Genomic DNA, 21,859 nt, shown 5'->3' on the forward strand with positions numbered 1-21,859 from the left:
CTCGAGCTCGACTCGATAATAATCGAACCAAATTTGAATTTTATTCTAATCGAATTCAAATACCTTGTGAATATTAATGTATCATTTACACCCATAATTGTGTAAAAATAATAAATGCATATGGATTTAAACTTCCCAATTATATCGATCATTCCACTTTGAAGCAAAAACTGTCCACAATTGTTCTCGTCCTTGAAAGGTAATAATTATATAGAGTTACACTTAATTTATGAAATATTATCTGTTTTAATCAAAATATTTTATGATTTTATTTTATAAAAAATATTTCATAAGTTTGAGTTTAAGCCTCTACATATATATATATATATATATATATATCATAGCAAATTTTCAAAATATCCTGATATGGGATTAAGGCGTTATAAACTTTTCCTGTTAAAGCTTGACGAATTACAACAAACGTTAGACAAACGTTAGACAAGTTCAAGACAAAGCATACATAGATCATAAAATTACACAAGATGTTGAGATTATAGAAGTGACTCTTATCATATAGCACTTAGCTCATGTCTGACTGATGATTGCTTCGATACCATTTATGGAGGCCTGCATCTAACTTTGTGAAATATTGTTTGCTTTGATTCGAAAATCTTACAGTTTTATTCTACAAAAAATAACTTATAGATTTGAGTTTAAATCTTTACATATATATTATAGTAGATCTTCAAAACATCCCGATATGAGATGGTGATGATATAATAACAATTTTGATTGGATCAAATTTGATTCAATTTTTTTAAATAATGTAAAGTATTATAAAATCTTTAAAATTCTATCTTAATTTACACAAGCCTTTTTTAAACCGATCCAATTCTAACCAAAATTTATTGGTTCGATTTATTAGTTTTTAACTTTTATTTTTTTATTTTTTATATATTATTTTAATAAAATTTGTAATATACTTAAATATATTTATATATAAATAATTATTTTTATTTTATAAAAATTTAAAAAAATATAAAAACTCATTAAAATATATAATTCAGTTTGAATTTTTATTTTGATTTTTTACATCTTAATTTAAAATTCAATCTAAACTTAATATATATATATTTAATATTTAAATTTAATATAAATCAAATAAAAAATTAATCCAAATAAAATCAATTTTCTAATTTTTCAATTTTTTTATCCTCCTTGCTTTATCGTTGCCCATTTAGGCCCAAATTTGGCTACACAATAAGCATCAGTAGTTGAGTTCCACGTCCATCTTTCGACTTCAACACCGGCAGCGACCAGTATTCAAGAGTCTTAACCTCAAGACACCATGGTAGGAGGCCAAAACAATTTGGACGTCGCCCTGAAATCACTACTGTAGTAAATGGACTCAAGGACGACGTGATATCCCCGATCCAAACAGACCCTCAAATGGAGCCTGCTTGCAAATCTTACCTCCCCATTGTTTTGATTATCCTGTCCAACCTTTTCAAGATCATACCAGCTAGCCTGCAGAGGTATAGGCGGCAAACCCTTCTCTGCTTCTGGTAAATGATTAATCCTGCGGCATCCAATCCATGATACGAAATAAAAAAATAAAATAAATACGAAATCATATGTTACATCTCTTTTATAAAATTATAAATAAAATCAAATAATTATAAATATATAAATACAACACATTGAAAAACTGCAAAAGAAGAAAAAATCTCAAACTTTGAAATTTTATTTGATGAAACTTTCATTTTTTTATATAAAAGAAAAACAAGTAAAAAAGGATGCTTTTATTTGCATCTTCTTTTTTACTTTTCACACTCACTGTTTTTTTAAATTATTTTTAAGTGAAATTATTTAATTATTTTTTTAAATTTCTAAAAGTTTCTTCATATTTGAATATGGAAGCTTTTCAAAACTTTCAGATTCTTATATTCCAAAGCTTTTAAAATTTTCAAATTTAAATAGCTTAAAATTTTCATTAAGAATAGTAATTGTTTTGATTCTCTTAGATGGTTGAAATAAGAAGAATTTTAAAAGACTCATATGTTGTAATTAGATGCTCTTTTTATTAAAATTATAGCTTTTGTCTATTAATTTGTAAATAAACTTATAATTATTTAAAATAAATTGTTTTTTTTTGTAATGTTATAAAAATTATTAAAGATACAAGATTTTTTTAATTGATTTTTTAGATTTAAAATTTAAAATTTAGTGTTTTTGGATTTTGAGTTTAGAGTAAATTATTTGACTTATCAATACTTATAATCTTTTAAAAGTGAAAAGAATAATTAAGTTTATTTAAAAATAATTTTGAAAAAAAATAAAATAAATGTAAGAAAAAAATTTCATTTAAAAGCTCTCAAATAGAAGGGAGCGATTAAGTACACTTTACCTTTTTTCTTTCTACATTTCTTTTTTTTTTTTTTTAATTTTTTGTAAGTAGAAATATTTAAATATCATTCTCACAAGTGTTTTTATATCTATATCTAATAAATTTTATGATTTTTTGGAAATATATTTTCTATAAGTACTATAATTTTTCAGAAATGAATTACTAAAAAATCATAACATTTCTTAAAAATGTATTTTCAAAAAATTATAACACTTCTCAAAATATTATAAAGAAAATTTTTTTAAAATATTTTTTATGAAATAGTGTAACGAAAAAAGTTATTACTAAAAAATTATAAAATTTAAAATTAATGAAAATTTTATATTTATTATTTTAATTTTAAAGAAAGAATAAAATGTTATGAGGTCCTAATTAAATTAAAGATAAAATAACAAATATAATTTTTTATAAACTTAAATTTTATCAAATTTTAATAAATAATTTTTGTATGATTATTAAAATTTTGTAACAGTTTTAATTAATTTTAATTTATTAAAAAAATCTCTCTATCTATTTATCATAATATTTTTCTCCAATTAACATATTAAATCTTGAAAAAAGTTGCATAATATTCAATAATATTATTTATACAATTTTAAATAATTTTCAACTCTTATATGTTGATAAGATCTTATAATTCTTTTATTATTTTTCGTAATATCAAAAGATAAAATATTTAATTAGAGTTTTATAAAATTTTATTCTTTTTTAATATCAAAATAATATAGGTAAAATTTTTATTAATTTTAAAAATTATAATTTTTAAATAATAATTTTTTATTACATTAATTAATAAAAAATTTAACAAAATTTCTTTTTTTTTTGTAATTTTCTAAAAACTAAAAAAAAAAAAACATTTTGTGAAGTGTTATAATTTTTCAAAAATGTATTTTTTATAAATATTATAATTATTCGATAATTCATTTTTTGAAAAGTTGTAATACTTTTTAAACATACATTTTTTAAAAATAAAAAAATTTATCAAATATAAATATCCAAACACTTAAAACAATATTTAAATCATTTTATTTAAAAATATTAAAAAAAAAGTGCTGAGAGAAAAAAAAAGAGTGCATTTAGATTTTCCCTCGATAAAAAAGAGTACAACAAAAAGAAGGGCAGATTTAGTCCAAAATAATCCGTTATTTACGGGAGTGCCATTCCCATACATCCTATCTGAATCTACTGCAAAATAAGATTTTCAAACAGCATCTGCTGACTCTTGTCCTCTCTCTCTCTCTCTCTCTCTCTCCTTTGCTCAATAGTAAAGCCTTTTTTTGTTTCCCTTCATTTTCCACCACTTTCTGAGCCACTTTCCGGCAAAAAAAACTGGATCAGGTAAAATATTCGCCTTCCATTTCCTCATATTTTTCTTCTTTCTTCTCTTCTAGAAAAGAAAATCAACCTAAAAATAAAATTGTATATTGACCTTTTCTCAACAGTTTTCTTACTCCGAAAATGTATGAAAATTAATTATAAAAGAAAAGAAAATGTATGAAAACAAGAATAAAAAAAAGTCACGCTCTGTGTTTTCGAATTATTTTCTTTTTTTAATACTTTGAGATTTCAACTTCGTTAGGTGAAACTCTCCACTTGAGCTATTTAAATTTTTTTAAAAATTTTTTTGTAGGTTTTACTTTCTTTTCTTTTATTTTATTTTCCAACGGTTTCTGCGTAACCAAATAGGGTTCGTGAGAAAACGTGACTCTATATCTCTTTTTTTTTCATCCCTTTTTCTTTTTTGAAAAATTTTCTTTGGCGTGTGTGTGGTTCTTAAAATGGAGTAGTTTTAAGGTAAGAATATCGAATTTGATATTTCAAATTTTTTGTTATTATTTGTTTAATATTCGTACTCTATATATATACTTTTAATTTGGTATTATTGATGTTTGAAATTGAAATTTATGTAACTAGTTAGAGCAAGAACTTTCATTTGTTAAGTGAATTGAATGATGCAAAAATTAATTTGTTGGCTGTTGTTCTTTATAGATTTAATTGGTAGAAAATAGATGGCAAATAGGGAAGATGAGGGTTTCTATCATAGCCTTTCAAGGAAAGAGCTTCAAGGCTTGTGTAAGAAATATGGTTTACCTGCCAATAGGTCGAGTTCCGATATGGCTAAATCACTGGCCTCTTATCTACAGGTAATTTGTTGAGCTAGCAATGGTTGGTAACTAAGAGTCAAGAATGTGAAGTATATAATAGTGCTTTTCGTTGTTATTTAGCTGTTAGATATGTCAACTTACTGTAGTTTATAGTTTCATTCTGCTATATTTATGTGCCTTGGTATGTTGTATTTGAGCAGATAATTTTATGTTGGCATGTTTTATTGATAGGAGTAATTGATTAGAATTTAAATGTAGTTTTAGAACTTTCTTAATATGAAAGTTGCGGGAAAAAGGAATTCTTCGAGTTTCAAAGTAGAAAGCAAGTAACGGATAAAAAAGGATTGTGAAAATTTATATTGAATGTCCTTTCTGTTGGTCGAGGATACTTATTACTACTTATGAAAATGGATCCAAATAAAAAAAAAAAAGGAAAAGACGATAGGTAAAAAGGGAAAAAATAAAAGGAGTTTATAAGAACATAGAATGGAATTATGCCAAGGAAATCATTTTAAATTCCACAGTTGTTATTTTTGCTTTCCTGTTTTTTATATTTTAATAATGAAGAAAAATTTTAGGATGAAGTGTTCAAATTTTTTAAGAAAGCTCAACTAAGATAAATATGATGCTAGCGAGCATAGTACAGGAGGATTCTAGCCAATGTCTACAGTAATCTGATGTCAAGGCGTATCTTTGCAACAAAGTTGGCACCACCGTTGATTAAGAAGTATTTTATGGAGCAATTGCTCCATCTGATGCGCTATCACATCCATTTATTAAATTGACACATCATTCATGATAAGTGACAGGTTGTTTCTTCAAATAAGGAAAGTAGATATGATCGGGAAAAAGGAAAGTTTGGTGATGAAATAACGTGCAAATGCTTTTTTGGAAGAATTTACTTATCTTTGGGAACTGATGAAATTTTAGTTTGTGCAAAGTCAAATTTTACACTAAGATTTTGTTAAAATTGGCATCTTTTGCAGTATTGCCTTGTTATGTCCACCAAATAAAAGCCTTGATGAGTATCTTAGGGTCTAATTTGGAGGATTTTATTGATTTCAAATGTAGTTTTAGGAAAGTGTCCCCCTACCAAATAACTACATCTTGTCAGAGTCAGAAAAAAAAGGTTTATGTTTATGCCATCTCATTTTTTGGATGTTCATAGTCGTGATATAAGGTTTTATTTATCTTAATTTGTGGCCATAAGTTTTGTTCTTATTGTTTATTAAAGAAGTTTTTGGCTTGTGGTGCAACTATTTGTCTCTGTAAATAGACATCTCTCTTAGCATCTCTTTTCTCAATCATGGTTCTCTTACTTTTTGTTTTCATGCCAAGATAAGCTGCTTCACTTACCATAGTGAATTTTATTGAATTAAGCCCATTCCATTGGAGATGAGCTAATTTGATTCACATTTTTCATGCCAAATGAAACTTAAAATAAGGCTGCTAGCCTAGGAAAATATGTGCACAAAAAGATGCAATCTATACCAATTCAATGTGTATTGGAGATTTTATTAGTTTGCTCACATCATCATCCCATTATCTTTTCCTTGTTTGAAAGTTCGTTCTTCTGAGTCTAGTCACTTGGTTCTATTTTTGTTTAATTAACATCTCTCTTCTTAATTTTACTGGTTCTAGCTAGGTCACATATTTGTGTACACCATTTGTTATTTGGTCTTTCATTTATCTATTATAAGTTAGTCTTAAATTTTTTTTCTTGCATGCATGTAATAAATCAATATAAATAATATATTACACAGGGAGAGAGATACATGTAGACATTTACGCAGTAATGATTTTGTGACTGTGCATATTTATTGCATGTTAAAGGCACTCGTCTATGGAGTTGATATTTCTATACAATATCACTTGTACAAGGTTTCCTTGTATTTTCTTTCCCTCATTTATACATTTGCTGAATTACTGTATTTAGTAATCTACATCTTGAGTTTACAAGAATTTCTTAAAGTTGCAAACTATATATATGTATATAACACACGGGGAGAGGTACATGTATACATATACAAGGTAATGATGTTGTGACTGTGCATATTTATTGCATGTTAAAGGCGTGTGTCTGTGGAGTTGATATCTCTATGCAGTATGACTTGTACAAGGTTTCCTTGTAATACATTTGCGGAATTAACATATTTAGTAATCTGGATCTTGAGTTTATAAGAGTTTCTTAAAGTTGCAAACTTGGATGCAAATGGTGCTGGCCTATCACAAACTAAACAAGCTCTGATATTTCCTTATTCTTCACATGGGTTTCTTATTTGACAAAAAAAAAGTTCCTAAGTTTACATAAATTTGAAGATCTTGTTTATCCCATCATAAAATATCCTGGAAAAAATATGCAGAACCAGGGATTGGTTTCAATGACCGCAGGAGAAAGATTATACGGTATTCAAGAGGCTGGACTTCCTTTGTCCCTGAAACTACAACTGCAGCCTGGAGCATCATTAAACTCTTTCAGGGATGCTGGAAAAGGTAACACTGCTTACTGTGTGCCTAATACGGTTGTGCTTAGTTTTCTCAAACTAATTTAGTAGTATGATTTCCACACTATAATTGATGCATCATTGTATGAATATCATTTGGCTGCTTCTGCAGATTGCTATGGACTCATCTCTTGTCCCATAGACTGGTGTAATGGAGGGAATTATACTCAAGCTGTTAAATGTAATGCATTGGGTTGTTGTGCAGGGGATAAATTTTATCTAAAGGTTCGCTTCTATTCATGGATGTTTATATTTTTGGTGTGGATATTTTTTGACTTCTGATACAGCCAGACAAATCCCAAATGATTCCTATCTTGTTCTTCCCCAGCTCTTGTTCTCTCATCTGGCATGTGTTAGGTTAATGGATTTGTTCTTGATGAAATATGTAGACCTTCTTATCTATCCAGAAGTAAGAAGATTTCTTATTAAGCCCCCCACATCACCAAAAAAAAAAAAAAAGAAAAAGAAAAATAAACAATAATGGTGCACCATGAACTCTACTGGATGACACTTGCCTTTTAGTCTATGGAAGATGAAAAATTAAATTGAGGGCAGCTTTAAGTAAAATGTATGCTGGCAGAAAGATGTGGATGTTTTAACCTTCAATGCTTAATTGTTTGCTTTCAAGAACTGAAAACTTGTATGTAATTTTATGTGTCAATGCAGGATGGCTATGGTGATGGCTCTATATTTTTCCAGCAAACACCACATTCTCAGTTCGTTACTCAATATGATAACAGTGGTTTTAAGAATAAAGAGTTCGCAACAATATGCTTCAATAGAAATTGTTTGAGTTTCACAAGTGATGGAAGGATGAACAGTATCCCTCAAATTGAACACAAAGACACAAATGTTGGTGCTTGTTCTAATAAGACTGCCTTTCCTTCCTCGATAAATACTCCAGTGGTTTCTCCCTCTCCTTTTCAGTTTCATGTCAGCTCAGAAGAGGGAATTAACCTTTATGTTGATTTAAATTCAAAGCCATCAGAGTGGGTTGAGAAATTGAAAAGTGAGGTTTCTATATGCCAGAATATGTCCCATGGCAAATATCAGACTTTTCATAAGGAGCTTGGGCGCTTTGGAGAGAACAGTAAACAGATTAAAAGTTTTTTTCAGTTGAATGTAGATGCAGGGAAACAAAAGGATGGCCATGTACACTCTGGATTGCCCCCAAGTTTGATCATAAAAGAAAATAATCCATTGCAGCTTGATCATCCAGATGGAGATGATGGATCCTTGGGCTCTACTGTAATGACACCATGTGCCATAGCTGTAGATGTGTCGGAGCATTTAGAAGGAGATCAAGGACTGACCTTATTTAAAGTTCGTCCTGAATCCCGGGAGCAAATCATTCCTGGCGGTGCATCCTCTGCCAAAGATGGGTGTTTGATAACTCTTAATTCAAATATTAATTCTCCTATGAAGAAGTTAGCCAGTGATGCTGTATTAAATATATCAGATGGTCCACTAAATCTTCTCACAATGGAGCATCAGAATTCTAAACTTGAAAATGACATATGTGAGAATTCTACCCTGCAAAATAGTTGTAATCTTTTGAGTCCTGGTGGAATAATACCTGGATGCCTGCCGGATGGTTCATGGCAGATGCCAATTGTTCACCAGAAAGATGCGATAGATTCACCTTGCGAAGCTAGTGAACTTGTGGATTTGGTTGTTCCAAAGCACAATATTTATGCAGAACAAGTTGGTAGGTGGATCAACTGAGCTTGATAAGAGACGTATAGGAACCGGCTGCCAACATTAGTTGAAGAACAGGTAAGAGTTCACCTCCTCTAGCTTCCAACTATAATAATACTTTAAAGCAAACTATTATAACTAAGTGGCCGTATTTGGTTGATGTTTTACCGTCATTTTCATTTCTTGGTAATTGGCAAAATGTTGCATTCTTTGCAGCTCTATATGGTGAATGCATGTATATTAGTCAAGGAATTTGCTTGACATGTGTCTGCTTGCATGTGTGTGCCTTTGGGTCATTGTAAATCATTGACAGACAATTGAAGTAGCTGCATTTTTAAATGCTTTCATATTGTTTAGATACAATGTTTGGTCAGTAGCAATCAAGGTCGGCAGAAAGGGAAAAAAAACAGATAACAGTAGATTACAAGATAACTAAATGAAGAAATTTGTTTTCCCCATTCCTTGTTCGCCTATGCGTTTCCTTCTCCCTACAGTGGCATTGTTTGTGAACTTTCATGTCTTGAGGCGGAAATGTGGATGCTGTTCATCAGTTTATATGTGCTTAGGGCATTGTATAATAAGAAATTGGATTTAAAATTTGGCTTTTGTGAGATTGATTGATGGTTGATATGGGGATCCAATTTTAAGTAGTGGAAAAAGGAAGTACTAAACGAAAAAGGAAAGAAAAAAGAAGATCAAGACTAAAAGAGAAAGACTATGAAATTGGATGAAGTTCTGTTTTCGCAAGGAAAGCAAATAAAGCTCAAATAATTATACTTGTTGGATGTTTGTCCTTCATCAAAAAAGAAAGATCGAATTACAAACCTTTTTATATACTGAAAATCTGATAAATATGAGTTATAACTTTTTAGTTAGATAAATCCTAGTAATCAGTTAAAGTCCAATCTGAAAAGCAAAAAGTAGTTAGATGCCCAAGCTATTGATTATGCATTATATATGCAAAAAAGAAAAAAAAAAGTGTTAATTTATTTTTTAAGTTTCAACAGTCAGTAAATAACACAAGTTGATTCCTGCTCTCTATTGTTAACCAAATAAGGTACTTGATGGTTGGAAGAATTAGGGTTTGGAACTAGAACTAAGTTACTAGAATTAGGTCTTATAAGCCTAGCGTATGCATATAACAGCTAGCTTGAGCATAAGTGAAAGAACTTAAAGAGGATAAGAACCTATATGAATAACCTGCTTATTGATGTGGATGTCTCATTACTTGAATATAAAAGACCATGATATATCAAATACGATATGACCTCTTAAACTTGTAGTATAAAGTTAAAGATTCAATGTGAATTAAGAGGAGATGAGTCAACTTTGACTGTCATATCAAACAAGAAGTCGTCTGATATAGCCATTGCAGTAACTTTAGTTTTAGAATTGCATATATTGCAATGTCCTTTCCATTGTAAAATGATGATAAGGTGGTTTTTTTTTTTTTTTTTATTATCAGTGGTTGTGATTCTCCCTTATCTAAGCAGCTGTCAATTAGTTGTGTGCTGTGAAGGACATCAATCTGTTTTGCTCTTTCTAAGTGAGTAGTTTTTTTTTTTATTCTTAATTAGATTACAGATAGGTCAGGAACCTTTTTTTCTCCTTCTCTCTAAATAGAACTATCTTAGAGAAAATAAACAAACATATATTTAGAGGGTATTATAAATGCTATTAATTTCTAAACTGCAATATCTTGTATTCAATTTTAAAGCTTATAGGTTAATGATCAATTTTATTTGGTGAACCCATACCTTAGTTCATCAGGCATCTTCTTTGTGGATGGTAATTTCTCTCATCCTGGTTTAACTTGTAGCATATTAATAACATGGTGATGTTTTTCCATATATCCTCGGTTGACATGATGTTTGTACTCATTCCCTTCCTAATTTGGTTCTATTCTTATGATGTTTTCCATTGTGTTACTGTTCTATTAATATGAGTGCGAGAATTTACTAGTTGGCTATCATTTTGAGAAATATTGTTTAAGGTATTATTTTTGACATTTAAATTTGTAGATTGCTAAGTCATTTGACCATTCTTTTATGACTATCGTATCCCTAATGGGCTGATCATATGGGTAGAAAAATCTTCTTTTCTTATCTGTCTCTTTTAGATTAAATTATTTTCTTCCTTTTCCACTCCCTAGACCACCACTGCATGAACAAAATAATTAACTTACAAAAAGAGAATTATCAAGTTTTCCTTGTTTTCTAGATGATAATCTGAATAATTGAGTTTAGTAAAATCAATTTATTTATTATTATTTTCTTTTGTTTTTCTTTTTGGAAGGGGAAGGAAGGTGGGCTTAGAAATCTAAATAAATATCTGTTTTCTCTCAGTATACTCAATGAAACAACTAAAAATTTTCCTGTATGAAACTGCTTGCAGGATAGGAGCAAAATTATTAATTGGGGAGAGAGTTCGGATTAATTATCCTTCTTAATTTAATTATGTACTAGGGAATATTTATTTTATGTGTTGATTTGAGTGCATAATTGCCGTTTCCAGACGCTCACAAGATGAGTAATTTGAAAATTTTGGAGGGCTTGAAACATTGAATCTAATGGACTTGGCAAAAAGAGGGCATATATTGATGGCAATCAAAATGATTGTAGCATGCTTGATGCCAAGATTTTAAGAAGCACAAACCATCTGGTTAGGAAGGTCCTTCTCCAAGGTTCTTTTTTAATGATTTCCTTTGTTTGTGCAATTAACTGTGGCATTTGCCACCCTGGTGAAATAAAATTACAGATATTGATTTAGACCCCCATCCTGCATCCCCACCCCCACTCCCATATGGAGCAAGAAACCATTCATTTGTTTATATGAGAAAAGTTTTTTTTTTTTTTTTTGTTTTTTCTGTTCTCCTGATTTTATGTTTTAACATAGAAGAAATCAATAGTTAGTCTGAAGATGACAAGAAGTTATGCTATTAGTTTTGTAGTGCACTTGTCTTTGTTTACACAACTAGTTTTCTGTTCTTTTTATCATGCATGTGAGAGATGGAGAGTGAATTTATCACCTAAGTAAAAAAACTCAATATCCCCTATAATAACCTGTTCTTTTCCCTGTCAAGATCTTCAACCTCCACCAAGTTTTTTCTCCTATTGGGCTTTCACAACCTTTTTCTCATGCCTGGGAACAAGTTTGAGATTCTAGATGCACTGTTTTTGATGCAGAGCATGTGTTGTATGTTTGTCTTTAGTTAGCATATGTATATCTAATGAATTTTATGATGATAGTTATTTGATTGCATCATGCTTGATTGCATCTTTTTAAAGATAATACTGAATTTGAAATGTATGAATAGCGTATAAAACTGATTGGGGACCTTTTTTGTTCAATTTAAGAAAACATTCTCATTGCTGGTTTATCTTTTCTATTGTGTGCCTTCATAATTGTATGCAAACTCTGTTAATCTTGGGCTTGCTATAGATGAAGTTGTTTATACTTTCCAGGAAAGAGTATGCAATTAGTTAATTTCCTGGCTTTTGACTAAAACTAGTGATTAGTTAATTTCCCAGTATGGACAGGTCTAGTAGGTTTAAAGCTACCCTTGAGAACTTGGACTTTTAAACAAATAAATGAGATTACAATAATAAGTTAACTTTAAAATGAGCTCTTTTAGAGTTTTTTTTTCCTTTATTCTTTTGGGTTCTTGGTCAAATCCTGCTCTGTTAGTGGCAAAACTTGTGATATGTTTGTTAGCAGGCACAAATCAAATAAAATCCGAGGCAATTCGAAAGTATCCGTTACTTTATTGGGCGGCTTATTGTAGTCTTTTGTGGTGAACATGGAAGTTTCCAGATTTGTGATGTGGTGTATGTTTTAGCATTTCTTCACCATTTGTCTAAATATATTTAAATTTATTCTTTTTCTTCAGTGAGTTTGTGAAGTCTGTGCGGGCCAAATTCAAAGCATTGGTTTCAGTTCATGTCAGGAATTCAATATCGCAAAGCCGATTATTGTCTATAGTAAGTGTGAAGTACCCTCTCCTTCTCTCTTCTAAACCATGATGGAAGCAAAACTAAAATTTTGCTTTATTTTCTACATAATAATTTAATTTGAGCCAATACTTAGCTTTGATTGAGTTTACATTTAAGTAAATAAGAAAATGTTGGTTTAACTGAAATAATTTATGCAACAAGTATATATTTCTTCCCTCACATGCCTGTATAGAGGGAGGGAAAGCGTGCCTGTTTCACAAGATGTTTTCTGTAAGTCAACAAGGTTTTGATCGCCTACTTGGGCGACATAATGATATTTATAACTAGTCAAATTTTATCATATTTGTTTTACATTTGTATTTTCTATGGACTGATTATTACTGATGAATGCATTTTTGGAAAATTGATTTGTGGTGATTGCTTAAAGCTATATCTAGTTTGCTGCTTTTTGTTTCCTCATACTTCATTTGACTAGCAAAATGAGCAATTAGCTAAAACTAATACATATTGAACCAAATTCATACCCTCTTTTTTGCTATTCATCTAGGTCGAATATTAGCGAAAATAGTGCCAAATGAAGCCTTGATTTGTCCAAATCTCTGTTAGTAGCATTGTCATGGCAAAGAACTTATTTAGGGTTAAGGATCCAACTTCTACCTTGAGCTCAGTTGTCGAGAAATTTCGTAATGCTGCAACCTCTTACACATGATGTCGATTTCCTGCAGGTTGCTTCATTCTTTGGATAACAGTTCTTCTCACAGACATAATAAAGTGACAAAGGTATTATTATTCAAGTTGTTTGGTGCCTCCTAATTTTTGTTCTCTTACAGCAAATTTTCAAAGCAAACCATAAATTTTGAAAAGTGATGCATAAATAAAGATTATTTCTTTCTGCTAATGCCGATGTCGTTGTAGTTAAGTTTATTCCCCACAGATTCCTTTTAAACCTCTATATTTGTAGATTTTTCTGGGTTTTTAATCCTTCCGTCCTTCAAACAAATAGGGTTTCGTCAGTCAAATTTCAGCTTTGTTCAATATTTTTGCTGTGGATTAATTTTGTTAGGCCCTTGAATTTGTTGGGTTTATTTGCTTCACTGTCTATCCAACTTCGCATCAGTGAAGTACACAATAATGGTGAGAGAAGGATGGTCTAAAATTATATATATATATATATATATATATATATATATATATATATATATATTGGCAATGCTAACATTTGGAGAAGTTAAACCCTTCTAAAATTCTATCCAAATTAATTTTTAATTCCTGCTTATTTGTATTTCCTTAATTTAATATTACTATATTAAAAATTCTCACTTAATTTGTACTTTTTTTTTTTGAAATTCTTAATTTATTTTTAATCTTTTAATCTCTATGTACTTAATTAATCTATGGAAGACGTGTCAAAATTTTTTCAAACCCAAATAAAATAAATAAAAGAAAATATTTAGTCTGACATTTCAAAATATTTTTTAAAATGCGGGATCCTAGATAGTTTTCGGATAATAATTTCTACTAACATAGTTCCAGCCTCTCTATTAACCGAATTTTCTATAGACTCAGATTTTCTTTCTTGGTCCTTCTTTTGTTTTCTTTTTTTTTTTCCTCGCTGAACATCAATGGCCAGTATCTACCGTCCGTGGTAATTGGGATTGGGTGGCTATGGTAGAACAGATTGACGGTTGCAATGAAATTCAGAAGAAACTTGTGATCTTAATCTTCACGGCAAGCTCATTGACCAACAACTAAAAGAAGTGGTACAGGAATGCAATGCAGCGAAAGGGATGACAAAGAAGTTTCGTTTTTAAAGGTGGCAGTTGAAGTTGTTGTGAAGGAAGATTAAGAAAGCACTCGATTATTGGCAACCTGGAAAGTTTTGTTTTGGAACAACAGGTTTGTAAGTTGATGCTGAGCAAAAAAAAAAAAAAAAAAAGACAATTTTGATGGCCAAGATTGAAGGGTTTACGGCTAGAGTACACGAAAAGATGGAACTTGATCGAATAAAAGTCGAATGTCGCGACGTGGATTGAGCTTTCCCCCGAATTTTTTTTATCATTATATGATAATTACATCATCATCATTTTTTTTAATTTAATTACAAAAAAATTTTGAATTTTATTCGAAGTATATTTTTTTCGGATTGCTTCAAATAAATTTATTTACATCCAATCTTACGAATTAATAAAAAATTATTTTTTCATAATCTTTTAGCGGATTCATCTCCGTTTAAACGAATAGAACATTAAAAACAACAACACATTTTTTTTTATCACTTAAACCAACAGTCTATCCGTATATCATCAACATTTAAACATGTGAAACTTACTCGAATATAAATGTACAGTGATCACAAGTACGTGAAAAGTAACAAAGAGGAGGTCCAATCAGCATAATTTATATACAAAACCTAATTTAATTAAAATTGATTTGATTGCAAAACTTTAAAGACCTACACCTGACTTCAATAGGAACGCCAAAGAATCCAATTCGAACAAGACTGGCTCCAATTACTACTTTTATCATAATAATAATAATAATAATAATAATAATAATAATAATAATAATAGTAACGCGGTTCCTTAAAAATTCAGCACAGATACAAGCATTGAAATGCTTGAATCCCCTGAGGCAATGTGAAAATACAAACTAAGAGAATTCATGAACATTGTTTTGGGAGTAATGTTACTGTGTCACCAAACATGGTAAAACTTTTTTAAATGGAAAGAGAAGAAATAAGTATATTTTACACCGTAAAAAAACAACGGTAGGAATGTAAACGAATAAAATTTTTGATGAATCATTTATAAATATTTTTTACTTTTTGTTCATTTATTATTATTTATTAAATTCAACAAATGATCTTTAATAATATTTTTACTTTCGTTTATTTAACAAAAATGAATTAAACACAAATAAAAATTTATTTAATTCATTTATATCTGCAAATAAGCTATTTAAGATTCCTTGAAAACTAATTCATTTGTTGTTTAGTAATAATAATAATAATAATAATAAAATTATATTTTTATGCTTTACCATAATTCTATTTTAAAATTAATTTATGTTTATTTAAATTTATTTGATTATGATTTACTTACTATTCGTGAATATGTTTATTTATATATATTCATAAACATATTCATTTAATATTCATAAATAAATTTATTTAATTTAATCGAGTCGAACGTAAATTTTTTATCATTTAAATGAATCAAATTCAAAAGAATAAAACAATTTTTTTTTATTGAACACAAAACAAACCCAAACAACTGTAAAAATAAATAAACAAATTATAAATATATATTTATTTATTTATATTCGATTTATTTGCGTAGGATTATAAAATCCTAAAAAGCATAAACAACATACAAATCTAAGTAAAGGGGATGCTATAATCATACATTAATTAATTAACGTGAAAGACCACAAATTTAACAAAGATATGAATTAATTAATGTGAAAGATCATTTATATTGGGTGACCCTTTTAAAATAATAATAATAATAATAATATGAAATTTAATTTGGAAAAATTGCATTATGGAAGCGTGGTCGCTTTCTTTTGTGACTGCTAGGTGCCCTAATCACCCATCATTATTATTTGAACATCAACATGCACACTTCGAAATTAATTCCTACGCCTTTCTTTTCAAGGCGAGTCCGAGAGAAACGAATACGTCAATTTTTTCTTTTTTTTTTTTTTAATTTCTCCAAAAAAAAAATATTAAACTTTATCATGTTCATGGATCAAGCAACCTACTTGCATGATTCATATTCAAGTCGGATCTTAAAAAGTATTTTTCAAACTTGACTTGGATTGATCTTAGGATATCATTTTTTTCAAAAAAAGTTATTATTAATTTTAATTTTAAAAAATATTTTAAAATAATATAATATTAATATAAAAAATTTTAAATAGATGAATCAGGTTAGATCCAGACTTGATATTTAAAAATGCAAACAGAAAACCAAACTTTATCTATCTCAAAATGGTTGCAATAGAGATAAATGTTAAATTATATATCTTTACAAAAAGCTTTTTTTTTTTTCTTACAACCTTCTCATTTTTCTTTTATATATTTGAGATTATCATAAATTTAATTTTTATTATTGAAACTAAGAGTCCAACATTCTAACAACAACATATACATTTTCATTATGAATTTTAATAATAATTTCAAACCAAATAACAGCATTTTTAGAGTGAAATCCTAAAAAGGGATCAATAAGACTCATGAGATAAGAGAAAGTTATTTTTAATTGTATAATTCAAAACCTTTCATAACTAATGTACAAAAATATTTTGCATAATTCTATTTAGAATAAAACCCTTAAATAAGTGAAGTTAAATCCACTCTTTTATTCTTCAAGTCATTTTTGGAAAAGAAAAGATTCTTCCAAGTTCCAACTTAAATGATTTTGTCATCAAATAATGAAATAAGTCTTTAAATTCATATTATTGAATGGGGAAAACTTTGAGAAACAATTTATTTTTAATTTTATTTTTTTCTTTTGGTTAACAATATATCCATCTATATATTTTTAAAATTTTTTATATTAAACTTATGGATGTCAATAAAAAAAAAAATTAACAATAGAATCTAAATTTTACAAATCAATTATTAGATTCTTATCATATAAAAAAATCAAAATTTTGGCTGAATTATTGAAGAGAAAAGCTGGTTCTGAGGGGATAAAAGTCAAATTTTAGTGTGTGAGAATTTATTATTAAATTATTAAGCTAGAAAAAATATGCAATCACACATGGTAAATTAAAGAAAGCTAGAAAAGTATAAGAACCAAAGTTTGAACTTTGAAGTTGGGCAACCAGTTTGAAAGAGAAATGTAATAATGCATGTAATAAACAGTATATATATCGAAAGTTTGTCAAGAGAAGATAAAAGAAAGATCACATGGCATTTAACTTGTCATTTATTGCCTTTACCAACCGTCGCCAATAGTGAGTAGCTGCAGTTTCATCAACATTTAATACACTTTCTCTTTCTCACTTCGTTCTTGGCTGCAACAACAGCAACCATTATCAACATCCCACTTTCACTAGATTTGTTGTCAAGAATTTCCATTTTATTTTCATTTACACTTTTTATAAAGTAACTACATGCAATTGTAAAGCAAAAGTTTGAGCTAGTAGCCAGGGTTTTGCCAGCCAGAAATGCTCACTCAACAACAGCTTCATAGCTGCTTAAGCTAGTTTGTGGCTCCAAATGTGATGTACTGAAAGTTGTTGGGATCACAAGTTTCAAAAAAACCTTTGTGGGTGGTAAGTATTTCTTGACAAGAAAAAAGGAGAAAGAAACAAAAACTTACCTGATATTTTAAGAACAGTGAAAATGGTTTGGTTTCCATTCGAGACTTGCATAAATAAGGAGTATTTGATCTGGGTTTTCGATAAGGAGCTTCTGATATTTGGTTTTGGTCACATCTCAACTCCATTACTATTTTCTTGATGGAAATCATGTTTACACTTTATACTACTGCTGATTAATTTTTGCTCTCTTGAAGCATGAATGCAAATGGTGCATTATGAGGTTTGAATATAGAATTTGGCCTTCCCAAAGGCATTTTTACATCCCAGACTGTACTATTTACTGATTTATTATATGCATTCTTGGTATAAAAGAGAAGCATGCAACTCAAAAGCATTAAAACTGTCTTATTCAAATTCTAGTCCTCGTGGCCCATTATCTGAAGTTTAGTGTTGATGTGGGTGTGGATTCCATTGTCTTTGAATAGTTAGGTTCGAATTCTGCAATGGGAGATATCAGCTTAGTGCTGAGAGGTTCCTCTCAGTGGGTCTTGATGAGCACATGGAAAGTTGAATTTCTTGTACAACTTGTGGCTTTATTAAATTTGTGGTGGGTAGTTTCAGGTTTAGGCTCAATGTCTACCATTGCCATTTCTTATGGTGAGAATGGTCCTGTCTTCTGTGGGTTAAAATCCGATGGTTCTCATCTTGTGACCTGCTATGGATCGAACTCGGCGGTAATATATGGGACCCCTTCTCATTTCCCATTTGTGGGTCTAACTGCTGGTGATGGCTTTGTTTGTGGGTTGTTGATGGATTCCAACCAACCTTATTGTTGGGGAAGCAGTGGCTATGTCCAAATGGGAGTTCCTCAGCCAATGATCAAGGGAGCTGAGTACATAGAAATAAGTGCTGGAGATTACCATTTATGTGGTTTGAGAAAGCCTTTAACAGGAAAGCGAAGAAATTATGCTTTGGTTGATTGTTGGGGATATAACATGACCAAGAACTATGTATTTGATGGGCAGATCCAGTCAATCTCTGCAGGCTCTGAGTTTAATTGTGGATTGTTTTCTCAGAATAAGACTGTTTTCTGTTGGGGTGATGAGACCAGCAGCCATGTCATTGGCATGATTCCAAGAGAAATGAGGTTTCAAAAGGTTGCAGCTGGTGGTTATCATGTGTGTGGAATTCTGGACGGGTTGAATTCTAGAGCCTTTTGCTGGGGAAGGAGCTTGAACCTTGAAGAAGAACTCTCAGTGGCATATTCTCGTCAAGGAAATGTTGATTTGCCACCAAAAGATCCGATGCTTACGGTTGTTGGAGGAAAATTCCATGCTTGTGGGATCAAGAGCAGTGATCATGAAGTGGTTTGCTGGGGTTTTATTGTCAAACCAAGTACCCCAGCCCCTAGAGGCGTTAAAATCTATGGAATTGCAGCTGGAAATTACTTCACTTGTGGTGTTATAGCCGAGAAATCCTTTCTCCCAGTTTGTTGGGGTGTTGGCTTCCCTAGCTCATTCCCTCTAGCTATCTCACCTGGACTTTGCAAAGACACTCCTTGTGCATCTGGTTCCTATGAAGTTACTCAAGACAATGCACCTTGCAAGTCTCCTAACTTTCATATTTGTATGCCCTGCAGCAATGGCTGCCCTCCTGAAATGTACCAAAAATCTGAATGTACTTTGAAATCTGATAGAGTGTGTGATTTTAATTGTTCTAGTTGTAACTCAGTGGAATGCTTCTCAAATTGTTCTTCTTCAGATTCTGATGCTGCTAATGGTAGAAAGAATGAAAGGTTTTGGTCACTGCAATTGCCAATCATCATCGCGGAGATTGCCTTTGCTGTGTTGCTGATGACCATTGTGTCCTTAACTGCAGTTTTGTATGTTCGCTACAGGTTGCAGAGCTGTCACTGCTCATCAAATGAGTCGAAGTCCAAGAAAGCTAATGGGAGTGCTTCTTACCAAAAAGACAATGGGAAAATCCGTCCCGAACTGGATGAGCTTAAGATCAGGAGAGCTCAGATGTTCACTTATGAAGAACTTGAGAAGGCCACAGGTGGGTTCAAAGAAGAATCCGTGGTTGGAAGGGGAAGTTTCTCATGTGTTTATAAGGGGGTATTGAAGGATGGGACTGTCGTTGCAGTCAAAAAGGCTATAATGTCTTCGGATAAGCAGAAGAATTCAAAAGAGTTCCACACAGAGCTAGATCTACTGTCAAGACTGAACCACGCCCATCTATTGAATCTGCTCGGCTATTGCGAAGAAGGTGGAGAGCGGCTTCTTGTTTATGAGTTCATGGCTCATGGATCTTTGCATCAGCATCTTCATGGAAATAGCAAAGCCTTGAAAGAGCAGTTGGATTGGGTCCGAAGGGTCACCATTGCAGTCCAAGCTGCCCGGGGAATTGAATACTTGCATGGTTATGCTTGTCCACCAGTGATTCACAGGGACATCAAATCCTCAAATATTCTCATCGATGAAGAACACAATGCTCGAGTGGCTGATTTTGGTCTCTCTTTGCTAGGACCTGCCGATAGTGGCTGCCCATTAGCTGAGCTACCTGCTGGAACACTTGGTTATCTTGATCCAGAGTACTACAGGCTTCACTACCTCACAACTAAATCCGATGTCTATAGCTTTGGTGTGTTACTTTTGGAAATTCTAAGTGGACGAAAAGCCATTGACATGCAATATGAAGAAGGGAATATTGTGGAGTGGGCAGTTCCTCTGATTAAGTCAGGAAACTTACCTGCAGCTCTAGATCCAGTCCTGAAACCTCCAGCTGACCTTGAAGCCTTAAAAAGGATTGCAAATGTGGCTTGCAAATGTGTTAGAATGAGAGGAAAGGAGAGGCCATCAATGGATAAAGTGACCACAGCCTTAGAGCGGGCTCTTGCACAGTTGATGGGCAGTCCATGTAGTGAACAACCAATTTTGCCAACTGAGGTGATCCTGGGAAGCAACAGATTGCACAAGAAGTCCTCTCAAAGGTCTTCCAACAGGTCGGTCTCGGAAACTGAAGTAGCAGAACCTGAGGATCAAAGGTTTGAGTTCAGAGCTCCTTCATGGATTACTTTCCCAAGTGTCACTTCTTCTCAGAGGAGAAAATCTTCAGCATCGGAAGCAGATGTTGATGGAAAGAACTTAGAAGGAAGAAACATGGGCAATGTGGGGAGTGTTGGGGATACTTTGAGAAGCTTGGAGGAAGAGATAGGTCCTGCTTCTCCTCGAGAAAGCTTGTTCTTGCAACACAATTTCTAAAATGACTCCAGAGACTGTTGAATTGTTATCTGTGGTGGAGGGATGTGATTCGTTTGTTGAAGGAAATGGAAATGGAAATGTAAAAATGGAGAATGGGAGGATGTAATTTCAGGATTTCTAGTATTGCCACTACGACTGCCTTTTTGTTTTGTAACTTACAGCTGCTTAATTTTGTGTGATTCAACTCTGACAAATTGGATTTTTTTTTTTCTATGAGAATTATATTTTTTTATAAAAGAGACCATAATCCCAAATGATATAATGAATAGCAGACGTTGAGATTTGATTTTCGGAGTTATCGAATATGACTTTTTAAAGATTATTACATGAACTAAGTATCGGATTAAAGCTATATTTAGACCTTATTGTTAATGTGCAATCTTTCTGGTGGCTAATGTACTTCTTGTTAATTCTTTTTATTGGACGTCTCTTTTGTTGCTAATGGATGAAATTCCTGTTTGCTGTTCAGTTGCTCAAAATAAGCAGCCGGCAATTTTTTTTTTTATCATGCAAATAACTGCCATTTTCTAGTTCATATCAATGACAAATTGCTTGAATTTTTCAATTTCCTTGCTACAATAGAAAAAGTAAAGGATTAAAATGAAATTGTTTTGAAAGATTAAGGACTGAAATCGAATAATACAAAAATTAAAAACTGTAAGTAGAACAAAATTAAAAGATTATGGATTATGGATGAAATTTACCCTTAATCAATAAT

The 21,859-nt window shown here is 31.0% G+C and overlaps 2 protein-coding genes across 4 annotated transcripts; both read left to right on the forward strand.

Annotated features, from left to right (window-relative positions):
* Positions 1 to 3,526: 3,526 nt before the first annotated feature.
* On the forward strand, positions 3,527 to 13,505 carry LOC111287296 (uncharacterized). 3 transcript variants are annotated; one of them, XM_022877739.2, is made up of 8 exons: positions 3,527 to 3,685; positions 4,337 to 4,491; positions 6,816 to 6,945; positions 7,069 to 7,181; positions 7,623 to 8,732; positions 10,120 to 10,200; positions 12,544 to 12,634; positions 13,333 to 13,505. In XM_022877739.2, exons 2-5 carry the CDS (start codon positions 4,357 to 4,359, stop codon positions 8,679 to 8,681), a joined length of 1,437 nt encoding a protein of 478 aa, XP_022733474.2. In that variant the 5' UTR covers positions 3,527 to 3,685; positions 4,337 to 4,356; the 3' UTR covers positions 8,682 to 8,732; positions 10,120 to 10,200; positions 12,544 to 12,634; positions 13,333 to 13,505. The 3 variants fall into 3 exon arrangements, with proteins under 3 accessions (XP_022733474.2, XP_022733471.2, XP_022733475.2); XM_022877736.2 differs by lacking the exon at positions 10,120 to 10,200; XM_022877740.2 differs by lacking the exons at positions 10,120 to 10,200; positions 12,544 to 12,634; positions 13,333 to 13,505 and adding an exon at positions 12,372 to 12,521.
* Positions 13,506 to 17,514: 4,009 nt separating this feature from the next.
* Positions 17,515 to 21,419, forward strand: LOC111288062 (serine/threonine-protein kinase-like protein ACR4). Its single transcript, XM_022878818.2, has one exon. It carries the CDS (start codon positions 18,382 to 18,384, stop codon positions 21,139 to 21,141), a length of 2,760 nt encoding a protein of 919 aa, XP_022734553.2. The 5' UTR covers positions 17,515 to 18,381; the 3' UTR covers positions 21,142 to 21,419.
* Positions 21,420 to 21,859: the final 440 nt, after the last annotated feature.

Source organism: Durio zibethinus, chromosome 4, assembly GCF_047325235.1.
Source record: "Durio zibethinus cultivar Kanyao isolate XHJ-2024 chromosome 4, ASM4732523v1, whole genome shotgun sequence".
In the NCBI taxonomy this organism is placed as follows: Eukaryota; Viridiplantae; Streptophyta; class Magnoliopsida; order Malvales; family Malvaceae; genus Durio; species Durio zibethinus.

Coding starts and splice junctions, on each gene's coding strand:
- LOC111288062 (XM_022878818.2), top strand. CDS start 18,382: ATGGGAGATATCAGCTTAGTGCTGAGAGGTTCCTCTCAGTGGGTCTTG.
- LOC111287296 (XM_022877739.2), top strand. CDS start 4,357: ATGGCAAATAGGGAAGATGAGGGTTTCTATCATAGCCTTTCAAGGAAA. Junction 4,492..6,815: donor CACTGGCCTCTTATCTACAG/GTAATTTGTTGA, acceptor AAAAATATGCAG/AACCAGGGATTGGTTTCAAT. Junction 7,182..7,622: donor GGGATAAATTTTATCTAAAG/GTTCGCTTCTAT, acceptor GTGTCAATGCAG/GATGGCTATGGTGATGGCTC.